The sequence below is a fragment of the Pleurodeles waltl genome, chromosome 6, assembly GCF_031143425.1.
Source record: "Pleurodeles waltl isolate 20211129_DDA chromosome 6, aPleWal1.hap1.20221129, whole genome shotgun sequence".
Classification (NCBI taxonomy): domain Eukaryota; kingdom Metazoa; phylum Chordata; class Amphibia; order Caudata; family Salamandridae; genus Pleurodeles; species Pleurodeles waltl.
In genome coordinates this window covers 1602205425-1602222811 of record NC_090445.1, presented here as the reverse complement: position 1 = coordinate 1602222811, position 17387 = coordinate 1602205425, and the positions used below count along the sequence as shown (strand labels likewise).

The window sequence follows — 17387 nt, the reverse complement described above, 5'->3', positions numbered from 1 at the left end:
CGGGTTGGGGATGCTAAGAACATTCTGGCAATTTGGTTAAAAAGGCCTAAGTGGATGCTGCACGCTTCATCCAACTGTGCGTTGTTTGACAGTATAAAGTTCAGATTACAGACAGCAGTGGTAAGAGCAGGGGTAACTGTAGATTAAATATCAAAGCGGTCTGCGACTTGCTGCCACTGAAGATTTCTCCTGTTATTTGTTAACTGAAGATTTCCCGCTAAAGTGTGCAACAGAGGGACTGAGAGCGCCTCTCCCCCATGTGGAGTAAATGGAGACTAAGCGGATTGTGGTGGCCTTGGAGCCTTGGAATAATTTCCATGTTGATCACCATGTACCATAACCGCATGCTGATAATAATGTAATCAATGCAGCTCTCATGGTTAGGTTTGTTGTAGGTACAGGCCCCTTTACTGTCTGATGCCGTTCTCCCATTAACAACTCTAAGGTCAAACTCCAGTGTTAATTACTTCAGCTGAAGGAAAGCTTATTATAAGGGGGAGGGTGAGTTGGCGAATGCCCCTGGACTCATCCTCCTCAGAAGCTACCTTACTATTATTGTGGTCCAGAGGCTTGCATGTCGTGTTAAAATCCCCTGCCAATAAGTCCCTATGGGTGATATTTTCACAACTGTTTCCAGTCCTCTCCAAGGAACACCAACGGTCCCTTCTCCTGCAACACCTGCAAGTTCACCTGCAACAGAACAACAAAACCCCCCAAAGCCGGATCCAACCACCTCCACTGCATACTCCTCAACACCCGCTCCGCAAGCAAGCACGCCATCGCACTCTGGGACCTGCTCAACACCACCGCCCCAGACGTAGCCTTCCTGACCGAAACCTGGTGGAACGAGTCCTCGGCACCCGACATCGCCATAGCCATCCCAGACGGCTACAAGATCACCCGAAGAGACCGCACCAACGGCATCGGAGGAGGAATAGCCATCGCCCACAAATCCACCCTCAAAGTCTCCACCTACACGGACGACACCCTCAAGATCACCAAGCACCTACAATTCCAGATCCACACCGACCCCAACACCACCCTCAGAGGAACACTCATTCACAGACCCCCGGGCCCACGAGCTCCGTTCAACGACACCATCGCCGAACTCGCCAGCACCCACGCACTCCCCACCACGGACTACGTCCTCCTCGGAGACCTCAATTTCCACCTAGAGAACAACAACAACCCCAACTCCACCACGCTGATCGACAACCTCGGACTCCGACAACTCGTCACCACACCCACCCACATGATCCCATCTTCACTACAAGCACCCACGTCACCTTCAACCACACCACCGAACTCTAGTGGACCGACCACCACACCATCCACTTCACCTTCAAGAAACAAACCAAGCACCTCCGCCCCCAACAACCACCTCACTGCTGCTGGAGCAAAGTCACCGAAGAACAACTAACCAATACCCTCGCCCAGAACCCACCCACCGACCCAGACACCGCCGCTCTCAACCTCAGACAATGGATCACCAACTGTGCCAACTCCCTAGCGCCACTCAAGAACCCACCCAACAACCAAGCCTGCAAAAAAGCCACCTGGTTCACCGACGAGCTCCAAGCCTCCAAACGCGACTGCCGGACACTAAAAAAGAAATGGCTCCACGAACGCACCCCCGACAACCACACAGCCCTCAGGGACGCCTCCTGCAGGCACCACCAACTCATCAGAATAACCAAGAGATCCTCCTTCAAAGACCGCCTGGATAACAACGCACACGACAGCAAAGAGCTCTTCAACATCGTGAAAGAACTCTCCAATCCCAGCACAAACGTCAACGACATCCCACCTTCTCAAGAACTCTGCGACTCTCTATCCAGCTTCTTCCTCCAGAAAATCACCGACATCCACAACAGCTTCTCCACCACAACCACACCAGACTCCATCCCCGCAAGCACCACCCGCACCAACCACCTGACCTCCTGGACCAACGTCAACGACACAGAGACACTCAAGATCATAAACTCCATCCACTCAGGATCACCTTCTGACCCATGCCCACACCACGTGTACAACAAAGCCTACGCAATCATCGCCCCCCAACTACGGAAGGTCATCAATATCTCCTTCGAAACAGCAACATTCCCGGAAAGTTGGAAGCATGCCGAAATTCACACCCTCCTCAAGAAGCTAAAAGCTGACACTCAAGATCTTAAGAACTTCAGTCCCATCTCCCTGCTACCGTTCCCGGCGAAGGTCATTGAAAAGAAATCGCCAACACGCAACTGACCCGCCACCTCGAAGACAACCACATCCTGGACCCCTCCCAGTCAGGGTTCAGATGGAACCACAGCACCGAGACCGCCCTTCTAGCCGCCACAGACGACATCAGGCGCCAACTGGACAACGGCGAAACATCAGCCCTCATCCTCCTGGACCTATCTGCGGCCTTCGACACAGTCTGCCACCGCACCCTAACAGCCTGCCTCTTCGAAGCCGGAATACAAGACAAAGCCCTCGACTGGATCACCTCCTTCCTCTACAGCCGAACCCAAAGAGTACATCTCCCCCCTTCCGATCCAAAGCCACCGACATCATCTGCGGCTGTCCCCAGGGCTCCTCCCTCAGCCCAACACTGTTCAATATCTACATGACCCCCCTCGCACAAGTGGCCCGCCAATACGACCTCAACATCATCTCCTACACCGATGACACACAGCTCATCCTCTCCCTCACCAAAGACCCGCACACCGCCAAAACCAACCTCCACGAGGGTATGAAGGCCATCTCCGAATGGATGAGAAACAGCCGGCTGAAGCTGAATTCGGACAAGATGGAAGTCCTCAACCTCGGACCCACCCCCTCAGCCTGGGACAACTCGTGGTGGCCGACCACACTGGGAACCCCTCCAACTCCTACCAACCATGCACGCAATCTAGGATTCATCATCGACTCCTCCCTCTCCATGTCCAAACAGGTCAACGCAGTCTCCTCCTCCTGCTACAGCACCCTCCTCATGCTCCGCAGGATCTACAAGTGGATCCCGACTGAAACAAGAAGAACCGTGACACAGGCCCTCGTCAGCAGCAGGCTAGATTACGGCAACGCACACTACACAGGCATCCCAGCCAAACACCTGCAACGTCTCCAGCGCATCCAAAATGCCTCCGCCTGACTGATCCTCAACGTACCCCGCCGCAACCACATCTCCCACCACCTGAGAGACCTTCACTGGCTCCCCGTAGACAAGAGAATCACATTCAAGCTACTCACCCACACACACACAAGGCCCTCCACAACACCGGATCTGCCTACCTGAACAGCAGACTCAGCTTCTATACCCCCACCCGCCAGCTCCGCTCCTCGAACCTCGCCCTCGCCGTCGTCCCCCGCATCCAGCAAAAGACCTCCAGCGGCAGATCCTTCTCCTACCTTGCCGCCAAGACCTGGAACTCCCTTCCGACCAACCTACGCCAGACCCAAGACCTACTCGCCTTCAGAAGACTCCTCAAAACTTGGCTCTTCGATCGGTAGCAGCACTCCCTCCCCCCAACCCCACCCCCAGCGCCAGCAACTTGAAACCCTCACAGGTACGTAGTGCGCTTTATAAATTCATTGATTGATTGAATAGCTTTCAAGGATTGTGATCGTTTCAGATATTTTGCCCACTATTTCCCCTCTAGCATAGATATTATAAATGTAAATATTTGAATCCCCAGTGAAGCCAGTACAAATTCCTAGAATATCCGTGGAGTCAACGACTAGATTGTGTAAAGAGCAGACTAGGGAGGATTAACCCCTCGGGTGCCTGGGGCGAGCTGGTGTCGTCCTTGGCCACGGCTGCCGTGTGCCAAGGACAAGACCAGCTCGTCCTGCACCCGGCCCACCCGCAACCCTCGTTAGGGATGGAAGGGGAATCACTTCCCCTTCCAACCGCGCCCCAGTGACATCTGATAACGTCAGAGCACAATCGCGCGCTGACCTCAGAGGTTGCCTCCCATCGCGCTGGAAGCTCAGCTCCCAGCGCGATCGCAAAGCATTTCTCTTGCGACCGAGGGCTGGGGGCAGGCAGAGGCATGAAAGGAAAGGAAAGGCCTTTCCTTTCATGTCTCTGAGTATTTCTGCAGCCCGATCGTGAAGCGATCAGGCTGCCGAAATGCCCACTAGACACCAGGGAGTTTAAAAAATATATATATTTACACATAAGGGGAGCGACCCCTTGAGCAAGGGTCGCTCCCCAGCAATATTTTGAAGGCCTTTTCTGCCCCCCCCCCCCCCCCCGGGACAGATCGGCCTATTGTAATTAGGCTAATCTGCCCCGGGGGAGGGTGGGGGTCAGAAACCTCTAGACACCAGGGATTATTTACTTTCGTTTTGTTTTCGTTTTTTTACAGGAGGGGCACGACCGCTTAGGCAAGGGTCACTCTCCTGGGAGGCAAATTAGTTTTAGGCCTTTTCTGTCCCCCTTAGAAGCAGATCGGCCTATTTTATTAGGCCTATCTGCCCCAAAGGGGGGCAGAAACCACCAGGGATTTTTTTTTTCAGGTCAGTTACACGCAAGGGGAGGGGCCTGTTCCTGGGCTAGTCCCGAGCATTTGGGGTTAGATCTTCCCTCATCACGTAATGTAGCTATCGTATTCTCAGCTGTCCCCTTGACTTCCCTCCCACATGAACATACCATCCTCTTTTCAAAGTCTGCAACTGCCTCTGTCAATCTTTTCATCGTGGCTATAATCTGAACAAACATGTCCTTGAGTTCCCCCTCCTCTTCCCCTGCTGGCCTGGGGGATTCCTGCAGAGGAGCAAACACTGCTGCTGTCAGGTTTGAGACTGCCCCCTGGCAAGTGGGATTAGAGCCAGGCTCCAATAGATCTACACTTCCTCATTCAGGGATAAGAGCCTGCAGGGGCTGGAAACGATTTGTACACATTTTAGTGGGCTCAAGGGGGGTATCGTGTGGAAGAGAGGTAATCAAGTTGGTGCTAGGAGGTGAAGTCATAACTTAATGGAGGTGGTTCTATGCAGGCTTATAAAGTGTACTTTCTAAACATATCCGGGACAATATTTAAGGGTTGTTTGGACAGTTTTTTTTTTGGCATTTTTTGGGGACCTTTGGAGGGATCATTACTGCTAATTATAGATTTGATCTCTTCTATCCGAAGAGCAATCTCATTAAGCGTGCAATTCCTAGACCTTTGATAAGTGTAGCATAGCTCTGTGAGCCCACCATGGGCTCAGTCGCTTTACATTTGCCCATGGCCTGCCCATAAACCAGCTACTGTACTAGTTACAAAAAAAGCAAGAAAGTGGAGAATAGTAAACAGCTGAGCAATAAGATTTTCGACAGACAATCTAACAGTATAAGTGGTTGCGGTAAAGCTTTAAGGTCAAAATTAAACCAATTTAATTGCTGAAGAGATTGTCCATACTAGTCATTGATTCATAAAGATGAGATAAAAGGCCTTTTCTTGCCAGCTCTAAAAATCAGAAGCCAAGTTTTAGAACACACATTAATGTTTCCGCTAATCAATGAACAGTGCCTTAAAATATCCAAGGGCCACAAGGGGTGGCCCAGCCTCACCCGGCCGCGGACTGGAGCAGACGGCACCATGCTGGGCACGGGCTTCGCTAAGAAACTATAACTCATTGCCTACAGTTACTTTACAACACAGGTTATAGTTTCTTCAGATAAGTACAACTACAACTGCTCAGATAAGTAAAAGTATACCTGCTGATTTTGTATGGTTTTGTGTGTGTAAAATGTGAACCTAACTATAACGTCCCTGTACCCTTTGGCTTTTTCAGTAAATTTCTACTTTTCTTAACATGAAGTAATTAATTATCATACGTTAATCCACCCGCCGGTTCGCATGGCCTTTGGCCTGAGCCTAGGTCCTGCTGCCAACCCCCCGTATGCAGCCAACCCCATGCGGTGAGGGTTTGGTGTGTAAGCAAATGTTTTCTCCCCACTGGGCTACAGATCCGCGGATCTTCTGCGCAGTTACACAGGCTCCGTGAAGTTACACAGTCTCCCTCAGAGACCCATCCATGTGTCCTATGGGGTCAGGATACCTATATTCTGACCCTTTATGTGACTTTTTATTCACATATACTCCCTGAAACCCAGCCCAGAAACAAAATGGCGGCTGCAACTTTTCTTTCAGGTTGCGGCCAGCCAATGATGGCCTTGCGTTTGGGTTCAGATTCGCCGATCCACCACGAACGGATATGCGGACGGTTTGCTTCTCTAGATATACAATTTTATTTTTCCTTTAATAACTTCGAAACTACTGAACAGATTTACACCAAATAACAAAAAGCACTCTTTCGGGACCAAGATCAAGCTTTCTGCCAAATCTGGGGTAATTTCCTCCAGCAGTTCAGGCTGCAGGGTCTAAAAACTGCAAAATCCCCAGGTGAAAAAGCTTTTGGGGACACCTCCCTTTTTCTCGAACCCCGCTTCACAAATCACCCCAAAACTTTCCTCCGCACAGCAGCTAAAGTGAGTGGCAAACTAGTTTTTAAAATTTCATAAAGATTCGTCAAACTGCGCCAAAGTAATTAGCAAAACAAAAAACACTTTGTTTATGGGAAAATTTGGTGCCAACTATAACTACCTACTAGCTATTACCAGTAGGTAATATATCTCCATGCTGTCAGGACCGGATCAGTCCTCAAATTGTGGGTAAACCCTATCTGGCCTAGATAAATACTATCCTTATGAGGACCGTTCTCCGTAGTGTGTTTAGGTAATTTCCAGCAAGCGTAGCAAAAAATGAAAAGTGCAGTTATATTTGGCTCTGTCCACTTTATAACCCTCCCTATTATCAAAGCCTGTGTGGAGTTAGAATAGTAAATACAGACTTCATTATGGTTAGAGGTCGGTCCTCATAATGACAGATGTTATGTTGGGTGTATGTTCCTTGTGAAAGGGCAGAATGCTGTCACTAACAGGGAAGTTAGCCAGTCTCGAAAGTGGGTTGACCCATTGCCCCATACGCTGCAATAGGTGGAAGAAAATGTGAATGACAAAATAACAGACCGACAGATGAGAAGGACTGGCTGAAAGCCCTTATAAGTAAGTTGGTCATGAATAGAATTTTAGTAAAATTAAAAAAGTCTTGATTAACGTCAGACCTAACAAGAGAAGAGTGCACCCTACAGCTGCGGACCTATGCATCTAAAATCGAATAAAATAGCAAATGAAATAGTCATTCATCATTGTGACACATTAAAGAAGCAAAATCCAGAGGTGAGGTGGCCCCCCGCAACCTCTAGCAATAGGTGGTCCTCAAAAACACCTCTCTGTATGTTATACAAACAGCAAAAGCTATCAATATATTCGGCGCTAATTATTAGGTGCATCAACTCGTCCCGCTCCCCTTTACCGTGGAATTTAAACCACCAACTAAACAAGTCCCCATTTCAACCCCTATGACTGAAGGTTAAGATTTCCCCAAATTGTTGATAGGAATTTACCGCTCGGTACATAGTCAAGTATGTTTATATAGACTAGAAATATGTTCAAAACTCAATTGGAGTGTCTGAAAGGGCTTGTCCCCAACTCAGTAGGGTGGATACGAGCCATGTCCAAGAGAGACTGGAGTGTAACCAAAATGAAATACTGAAGCATTGATGAAAGAATCAAATAGCTCTGACTGTGCTACAATGTGAAAAACTGCACAGCTAACGAATGAAGGCAGTGAAAACCAGTGGTTTAGAAACATATTTCAACACGTTTATTCTATCGTCAATATGGTTTTCAGCTCTCTGGTCTGTTACAGGATTAATGAGGATGATAGCTTACATTTCCAGTAGTCCCCCAGGTTGGAATATGAAACAATGCCAAGGACTGTCAGGAAGGCAAACAGGAAGAGAATCAGGCTCCGCTGCAGGCGCGACAGCTGCTTCCATTTCTTGAACGAGATAAAAAGAACAAACTTTTTTACTGACATGCATCAAGCGGATGGAAAAACCTCAGCCCTGAAGTTACGAAAGAAACAGACAAGGTCAGCAAAACTGTTCTGCACAATAGTAAACACTGTGAAATCAGCTCGGCTCGCCTTACTGCTTAACCAGGTCTGGAAGCCAGAGACAATGGTTAGTCACAAAACATAACTTGTAGCCTTGGCTTTCAGAAAAAGTTGTCTGGGGCTGCCATGAATCTATATGAAAACACTAGGGGCATGATTACAATTTAGGTGGAGGGGGTTAATCCCTCCCAAATGTGGCGGATATCCCGCCCGCCGTATTACGAGTCCATTATATCCTAAGGAACTCGTAATACACCGGGCGGGATATCCGTCACATTTGGACGGATTAACCCCTTCCGCCAAAGTTGTAATCAGGCCCTATATGTTTGTAACTCAACCAACCACCTGCCAGAACGAACAGAAGACACATTATCACATCATTCCCAGCGAAGTGGAGAAAAACCTGAGGTATAAAAGCACCGTACACAACAGCATGTGCATTTAATGTGCAATGTACAGACAAGAAAAAACACGCAGTCACCAATCGCAATAAAGTTAAGTTTTAGAAAACTAACCTAAAGAAACAACGGAACAACGTAAAAGTTAAAATAGATTTGTTGCCGGGGACTTGAGGGGAGAGGGGGTAAGATTAGCATCAAATTCATTTTTGCAATGGTTGCACAAATAGGAAATAATACACATTGACATGGTACCACTGGCACTTCACATCTAATGAAAATAATCTGAGGCCCAATATTTTCACATTCTAATCTCATGGTGAATATCTGGTTTCTAAGAAAGATACATGTGCTAAGATGTAGCTCCTGTCTCACTCCTTCTCTGGGTTTCCCTAATACACCAACGAAGATGATCAAACAATCAACTCAGAGTAGGTGGTGATCAGCCAATGATAACTAGATGAAAACTTTAGCTTTTGAAGAAAGTGACGTATTCTAGACCCTCAGCTTTCTGGTATTTACTTTACGCTTTCGCCCCACTGCTAGAAAAAAAGAAAAAAAAAAAAAAAAAAAAACTGAATCCGTCATTTAAAACCAGCTGTTGTTTTTCCCTCAGATTTATTCCCATCAAAAAGCTCTATGAAGGTTCTCAGAATCAGTTCACAAGCTATATCTATTGCTATGTACTGGCGATACGTTGGTTGTGTATAGAGAAATCTTAAGTATTTTGGACTCTTCCAGTCGAAACAACAATAGACAAATATTACTGAAAAAAAACATTGTTAAAGCAATACCTATTTGTTCTTTGATCTACACCTCATTGTCTTGCAACAGCTATATTTTATATGGAATTCTACCCCGGATTTTGTAACAATTTGTGACGCACTGGCATCGAAAAAGTGATGCAAACCTTGCAGGAAATGTTGAAGTGGCATTTACTTTCCAACACAAATAATTTGTGTGAGAAAATTGCTTAAAGTAGCACATAGTAGCACCAGGTGCTAATTTGCATCAAGGGGGCGTACCACTGATGGTACATGTATATTACCATACTACTACCCCTGGGTATTGACACAAATCCATATCTACTAACCTTTGTAGACGGGGATTTATGCCAGAAACTGATGCCTCCTTGAGGTAGGCACAACAGTGGAGCTAGTTTGAAACGTTTCTACATTTTTATAATGTGTGCTGCACTGTCCAGCACATATGCACAGAGGGGAAAATATTAAAGCAAGGTTTTAAAAAAAAAATGAAAGACTCCCCTTCCAGTACATATCCTATGCTTGACAGAAACAGAACACAAACACCCTTGCACAAGGATGTGTGCACTGGCTCAATGCGACAGCACTGGAGGAGAAATAAAAAAGCCACATATCTTAGTAGCGCTATTTTTCTCTCACCCTTTGATACAAATCAGCACACTTGCTGTGCTGTTTTATGGCAAATCATAGTAAATCTGCCCCATTGCGCATTACCAGCCTGATCTTCTAATTGTAGGAATGACACAGAAGTGAGGTTTGGTGGATATTTAATATAATAGTGCATATAATTAAAATAATGCAAATCCACAAAGTCCTTCAAATTGTACACTTAATTGTTGGATATTCCTGGGTAGGTTGTATTCACATTGTGTCATCACTAACCTGGCCTCATGACAGAACAATATAGAGTGAAGAGGCTCTTTATTCTAAACAAGCCAAACATGTTATCTGCTTTTAATGTGACAACATACGTTTCTGCTTCAAAATATTTTTTCACAAAGACACGGACATGAACGCAATTTCTTTCTATATGTGACAGGGTTTTTGCCAAATGTCTTATTTTTGATCTTTTTCACTCATGAGGAGAATAACGTATTTGCTCAGAATCACATGGGTGTTCTGCCAAGACCCAAGAAGCTTTGGCAAAGCCAACAGGCCTCACCTTTGACACTAATAGCTCTGCCATTTCCTTTTAAGATGTACAGTATCCAGACCACAACAGACACAAGACATGTATAGATTGAGATACATTTTATGGCTCAGGGATGTCTTTAGGGTGGGGCATAAGTTGCCTGTGAATGTTGCAAAAGAGATGGAGCAAGTGCCGTTGGACTGGAGCCCTCTGTTTTGAGGGGCCCACCACACCAAAATTAAGGCAAACTTGCTACCAAAGTAGGGTGTTTTGGTCTAACTTACATGTATTAGACGCCTTAACCCCATGGTGAAATGGTATTGATATTTCTACATAGCACTTTTGTTGGTGAAAGCTCACCTCTAGCCTCTTGTTGCAGGCCTGTAATTGAAAACAGGTGGTGTAGGACATTTTGCTGCACACTTACTTTTGTACCGAAAGAAGGAGGTTTGAGAAGATGCTTTAAAAACTGAATCAGTAGAATTCCTGCGTCTGTGTCAGTGTCAGACTGGAAACCAAAATCAGCCCAGGCAAAACTGTGCAAACCAGCCCCACACTACAGGCTGTCACAACATGAATGAGGCCAAGTAGGCATGGCTGAGTCAAGGTAGCCCACTTGCTCTGGAAGCAGCACCCAAACCTGCAAACTACCAGTGAGATGCTAGAGTCACAGTCTGACACTGGTAGTGTGATAGCTCAGGACGTTAACGAACTTGACAAAGGGATCAGTGTGAAAATATTGAATGCTTAATAGTAGATCATGAGTGCCATTTTTTTCAGGTTGACAACATGAGTACCATTGAATTATTTTGTTTATTTGGTTTTTTTTGCAGAACAGTACATATGGCCAGGCGATGGACGGAGAGAAGATGGATGACAGTTAGATTACAAAGTTGGGCAACAATATGTTCTTCCAACTCCCAAAAGGCAATTCAGCTCATAGTGTGCTGCCTATAAATTAATAGCCAATAAGATGGCTCAGTGGGGTCATGCATCTACTGTAAGGAATATTTCGGCAGTCTGAAGGTCACAAGTTCAAGACCTATCTAGACAGTCTGCACTGCCCTCACCTTTCAATCTTCTGTCTCTTTTTTATACTGCTGTAACACAATAAGTCTCTGATACTAAGGCATGCACAAAACTCTCATACAAAAGACCACTCTTAGGTCTGGCTGTGAGCGCATTTCTTTCCAATGTGTCCCAGTTCTTTTAGAGGGGACTTTGGCTCCACCCAAAGGAGTAGGTCTCTCATCTCATGCAAACAGTTGTTTGTCTTATCTTTCCAACTGCTTTGGAGTGAAACAAACTCTAGGATGTGAAGTCCTCAACCATTGACATATTAATCGCGAAAACTACCTATAAACAAGGCATAAAGAAGGTGGTGGCCCCTTGCATGCATGAAGAGCTGTGAAAGATAAAAGGGCAAATCTCAACACTTCAACGCAGATGGCGCAAGTCCAAGAATCTTCAAGACAAATTCACTTACACAGACACTCCAGAATGTATAAATCACACCTAAAGGGAGTAAAAATTCACTACTCAAGCAGGATCCATAATGCTAAATGCCGAGCCAAGGAACTCCATAAAATTATATAAAATTATATAAGAGTTTTGCAATACAGAGAGCTATCAAATACCCACCACACTTGCACAAGACTTCCACAATAAACTGGCCAAGCATTATCTAAACAAAGCACACACAGTGGATTCCTATACAACAACCAAGAAAAACAACTGCTCTCTTTTATGCAGCCAACGAAATCAAAACAAATAATCTCTCTAACTATATATATATATATATATATATATATATATATATATATCAGTCATCCAAGAAATGACAATCTCAGAATCTAAAGACCTTTTTAGAGATAGTGGCCCATGAGGCTACGCTTCAAAAAGAACATTTGGTCAATATATATTCCAGTCAGAAATATTAACAATAACTCCATAAAAACAGGAACGTTCCCAGATATATTAAAGAAGGCCTACTTGTGCCCACTGCTTAAGGAGAACAACTTGGAGCCACTAAGACATCAACAGATTGAGATTAGTCTCCAATATACCTTGTCTTAGCAAGCTTATATACAGGCCAGTCTTTTGCCAGATCTCAGAATTTATTGAATAAAGCAAACTAATCTCAGACTAGCAAACAGGATTCCGACCTAGAAAAGGGATGAAATCTGCCATAATTCCAATTTGAGATAACCAACAAAAACAAAGCTAACAAAAATGGTGCAGCTGCTTTACTACTCCCAGACCTTTCAACAGATTTTTAAACAGTACACCTTGAGACATTAAGTATTCAAATCAAAGAAGTTGATATAGATAGCATCGCTCTCAATTAGATGTCCACTTAACCTAAATAACAGATTTTACAGGACTAGAACACACCCTTTCTCTTCAAATCCTTGCTATATAAACACAGGAGTTCCACAAGAATCTATCATCTCACTTTTACTTTTTAACACATTTATGAACCCAATACTAAATATTATCCACAGTTTAAAACTCATCTGCTACAAATATGAATACAGAATTTACAAACTGGACAACCCTAGGAACATAAAAATGCAACATCTCCTTCATAGCCATAAATCAATTGGTGCAGTGGAATCACCTCAAACTTAATACTTGAAAAACTGAAATACTGACCTGGGTGAATGGAAAACTCATGACATCCTATCTTTCTGTCCAGATGAATTGGGACGTCCACCAAAAATAGCTAAAGACATGAGAAATCGTGTTTTCTTCTTTGACTCTTTCAGCAAATACTCAAATGGACAGGATGTCTAAATTGCCTTGCCACACACAGAAAGCACTTAGCTGCATCTTTGTACATCTCGGATTTCCTCAAAAGGTGCAAGCAACATCTTCATTTGTCCTTTCCAAATTTGACTATCCTAATGGACTTGAGCACAGCATTCAAATGTCAACTATCAGAAGGCTATAAACAATCTAAAACTCAGCAGCAAGTCCACTTCTAGATGTAAATATATGAACCCAAATCTCTCTGGTTATGGTGGCGTTATACAGGCTCCTAATTGCAAGCACAACCTCCTTCAAACTACTGGGCACCACAAACAGAGCTATAAATGGCAAATGACCAAAATTAATTTATTCAACCAGATTGTTCAACCTGGAAGGAAACAATAAATTATGCAAGACAAGACATGAATATAACATTGACCAATCACGTAAGTCAATACTGACCTTTCAGGGCAAAAATTATATCACACACTATGTTGCAAAAATTGATAATTTCAGAAAATAAACAAATAGGTGCTTCAAAAGGTAGGCACACAAAATCCACATGAGCTCAATTATTGTCTGTAGTCGAATACCCACTGTCAGACCCCATTCAGGAGGCCAGAATATAAAAGGGCTACTGGGCCACAATGGTGGTGGTTGAGGTTTTTACCACTACTGTCCCTGTGCTTACCCTACTATGGCTCTGCAAACTAAGTGCATCCCTTTCCACGCTTAACTCTCAGTAGTAGTGAGGGTGAGCAGTTACAGATTCTCAGGGAAGTTAGTAGGGTGGTTACCCAGGCCCAATAATCAATACCATCACTGTAGCAGCATTATCACATCAATGTCCAGCCTACAGGTTCTCTTTGTAGAAAAGACAAGTACTTTATAACACGGAAACAAAGAATTCAACTATACACTCAATATGTACAAACACCAAATTCACAAGTGTGAGCCTTTGTGCCTTTGCAGCCTCTGCTGGCTTGGCTTCTGCCTGTATCTAATGCGGCACACACTTGTACTGGGTTCCCGCATTCCAGAGTCAGAGTTTGTGGTACAGCTATGGGTGCAGCTCATGCTCCTGTCCTCTATTATATCTTTATATCAGCACTCAGTCTCTCACAGAGGTCCCAGTAACAGTGCTGGGCCGCATTTGGGCCTCTCACAGCAGTGGGGTCTCACTGGCAGGAAAGAAGCCTCCAGGTGGCACAGAACAGTCTTCTCTAAGGCTACGTGGCAGTTCACTGAGACAAGGCAGGAGAGGAGGATTCTGTAGGGGGCCCTCATCTGAGTGAAAAGCTGTAGATCACATCTTACTCCTGCAGTGCGGTGGGTACTAGATTCATGGTGGAGCTCATTCTGACACTCCAGTCAGTACCTGGTGCTTCTTTTTTAAGGGTGACAGCAACATGCTTGCAGATGATGATTCTCGGGTGCAGCTGAAGCTAGGCTCCATCTTCGGCACAAGTCCCACAAGGCGATGAGCTCTAATATTTACGAAGCACCCCCAATGAACCTCTTGGGTCACTTATGCTTCAGGACCAAACGGCACACTTAGCAGTGCTGCTGCTAAGCAGTCCACTTGCGGTACACTTGGCTACCAGAAGGGTCTTACCCTGTCTTCAGTCAAGCCTACCCCACAGACACACCGCTAGAGGTGCATGGCAGCTCTGACGGGGCTAACTGACAAGGGCTGCACTATCTGAACCGGCAGTGCTGTGAGTCCTTCAGTACACTTGCTTAGTGAGAATCTGTAAGACAGACACTACACCAGGGTCCATTTATAGCATTCACGACCATAATATGTTCCTCCTGCAGGATTGGTACTTTCTTCCCTTGTTCACAGGCAGAATATCTTGGCACCTATGTCAGTCCAGTAATTCCTCCTTCAGATCAACTCCAGGTGAAGTTCCTTCACCTCTGGGAGTTGGCAGTCAGTGCAACACAAACTCTTGGCTGAGTAGTTCTCCCCAAGCTCTCTGTGGAGTACCCCATCCTTGGCAGAGGAGTCCACAACAACAATTGGTCATGAACACCCTCTTTTATACCAGTTTTACAGAAATTGGATGTACATTTCAAGTCTGCTTCCTAGGAACCAGTTTGGGCTGTTTCCCTTTCATGTGTTTCTGCCAGGCCACCTTGCTGGCCTGGCCACTGTCTGCAAGGATGTTTTGGCCAGCAGGGCAGTCTCCAGGCAGAGTGCCAACCATAGAAGTACAAAGAAGTGAGAGCAGACTGCACACAGAAATGTAAGACCCCTCTTTACAGAGATCCGGAAGAGACAAGAATCAGTGCCCCTTTACAGGACTCCTTTCCCTAATAACAGATACTGCAGATATAGCTGAACTCACACTGCTTCCCCTGCCATCTAGCTTATGGCAGCTGCAGTCAGAGTCAAAATCAGCCCAATTTATCAGAAAGAGCCCTGGTTAAGCATGTCTCCTCTTCCCTCACCACAGCATCTGACTCTCCCCCACCAACCCACCCCCAACTATGCTAGTAACATACATATGCTGTTAGGAGAAAGAAATATTTCATCTATCTTATACTCTGATCCAGAATGGAACCCATGTAACAGGGTTGGTCCCCAAGGTGGTAACAAAACCACCCCAAGACGAAACAAACGTAAAGAATTTACCAATCTCATCAAAGGATTTTTGAAATGCAAGCCCACAAACGAGTGATAGTGATGGGTGTGAGGTGGGTTTGGTTAAAAGCCTGCATACATACCAACACGTCAGAAAAGTAGCGCTTGTGCACCACTAAGCTCAACCTAATAAAGGATAGACTGTATCAAAACGATTAACTGCCAAATGGCCCAACCACAGATGCAACATATATATCACCTGGCCACAGGTCAGGGATTTAAGTAGGCCAGGTCCCTAGGATCTCAGACCCGGTAGTAATTAAAAACTTACATTAAATCAGGTTCCTGTCGGCCTCTATTGTCAGTCCTTAAATTACTGGTAAAAGATACTGACTGATTTGTAAACAATGAATGAAAAAAAAACTTTAAAGTAATCCATGTCAACGTTTGTTCCAGTTTATATTTCATGTTTTACTTAATCTTCTGTTCCCTAAGAGTGTTAGCTACTGCCAGGACGTCGTGTTTCTGTACTTTTTTGTGTAGCGTATCACTCTTGCATGCAGTATACTTTGAATTGAGTTGCCCCCAAGTGTTTATAACGGGCCACCATTGAGAGCTCTGGAGTTGACGCTGAAGTCAGAGTCTGAGTGTTTCATTCACTCCTTTCATGTTCACTCTATTATCTACTTGCATGAACTCACCCTAATAATGACACATAACTTTGGGTTACGGGACAGTGTACTGCCCGCCATAGAACGCTTCAGCGCCTCATCAGGAGCAGTAAGCGCTATACAAATGCAATTACAGTTCAAGAAGTGATCGTAGCTTACCTACCCATGAGGGGGTCACATCAGCACTCTGCAACAAGCCAAACACCGGCAGCAACAATCAAAACAACCTTCCAAGGCCACTGAAATGGCATCCCCACACAAAATTAATGGAATTACTGCCTTGGGCGCCAAAAGCCCGGTTCAAAAGCCACAAGGAACCACCCCTCGCCCATGGAAGATACTTCAACAGCCCGGACTTTGCGCCCAGGTACCCTGTGCCTTCATGCGCGCCTCGTGCTGTACATTTGGGTTTCCTTTACCCACTGTCGTCTCAGACCCCCACCTACCCTCCAGCAGCTTCTCCGCCGCGGGCCTTTGCTGTTGTCGTAGCCAGATGCTTCTTGCTGGCTTAGGGTGACGGAGATGAAGTCTCTCCTTTGCGGGGAGTACATGGTTGTGGGCTGGGAAAGGAAAAGCAGCCGCGTAACCCCGACTATCCATTATAGTACAGTCATGAGAACAGCGGAAGGCATTCCTCCCTCGCCTTGGGCGGTTAAGCCGCCTGCGACTCAAAGAAGAAACACTGACAGCTTTTACAGTACACCTCGCTTGCTATCTCAGGCGCATGCGCAGGCTCTGATCCGTGTCAAAGAACAGAAACTAGACTTAATACCAGCCTCGCGCAACTCCACCTGTCACTACATCCAGCAGCTTCCAACATCTAGACCGCGCGTCACAATTGATAACATCGTTGCAGGCGTCGGACGGCGGCCATGTTGAGTTATTAGAAAAGTCATTTGTTTACTTATGTTGACAGCGGATGAGCAAGACAGCGCCGACCTTCTCACCCTAAAAAACATATTTGTTTTCCATATATTTAACATGTCCACCTCGTAAAAATAGCGTTTTCTACACAAGGACGGCAGTGTTTAACACCTATGACAATTCTTCCAAAGTTATACTTCAACTACCTTGCAAAAAAGAACAAAGATGT

The 17387-nt window shown here is 45.5% G+C and overlaps 1 protein-coding gene across 1 annotated transcript in view; it reads right to left on the bottom strand.

Moving 5' to 3' along the window:
* MAN1B1 (mannosidase alpha class 1B member 1) overlaps positions 1–17016 on the bottom strand; it is a 307182-nt gene extending 290166 nt beyond the window's left edge. The window contains exons 1-2 of the mRNA XM_069241459.1: positions 16741–17016; positions 7766–7874 (exon numbers count right to left, since the gene is read on the bottom strand). Of these exons, the coding sequence (XP_069097560.1) occupies positions 7766–7874; positions 16741–16845 (214 nt within the window). The 5' untranslated portion in view covers positions 16846–17016. The remainder of the gene's footprint in view (positions 1–7765; positions 7875–16740) is intronic.
* Positions 17017–17387: the final 371 nt, after the last annotated feature.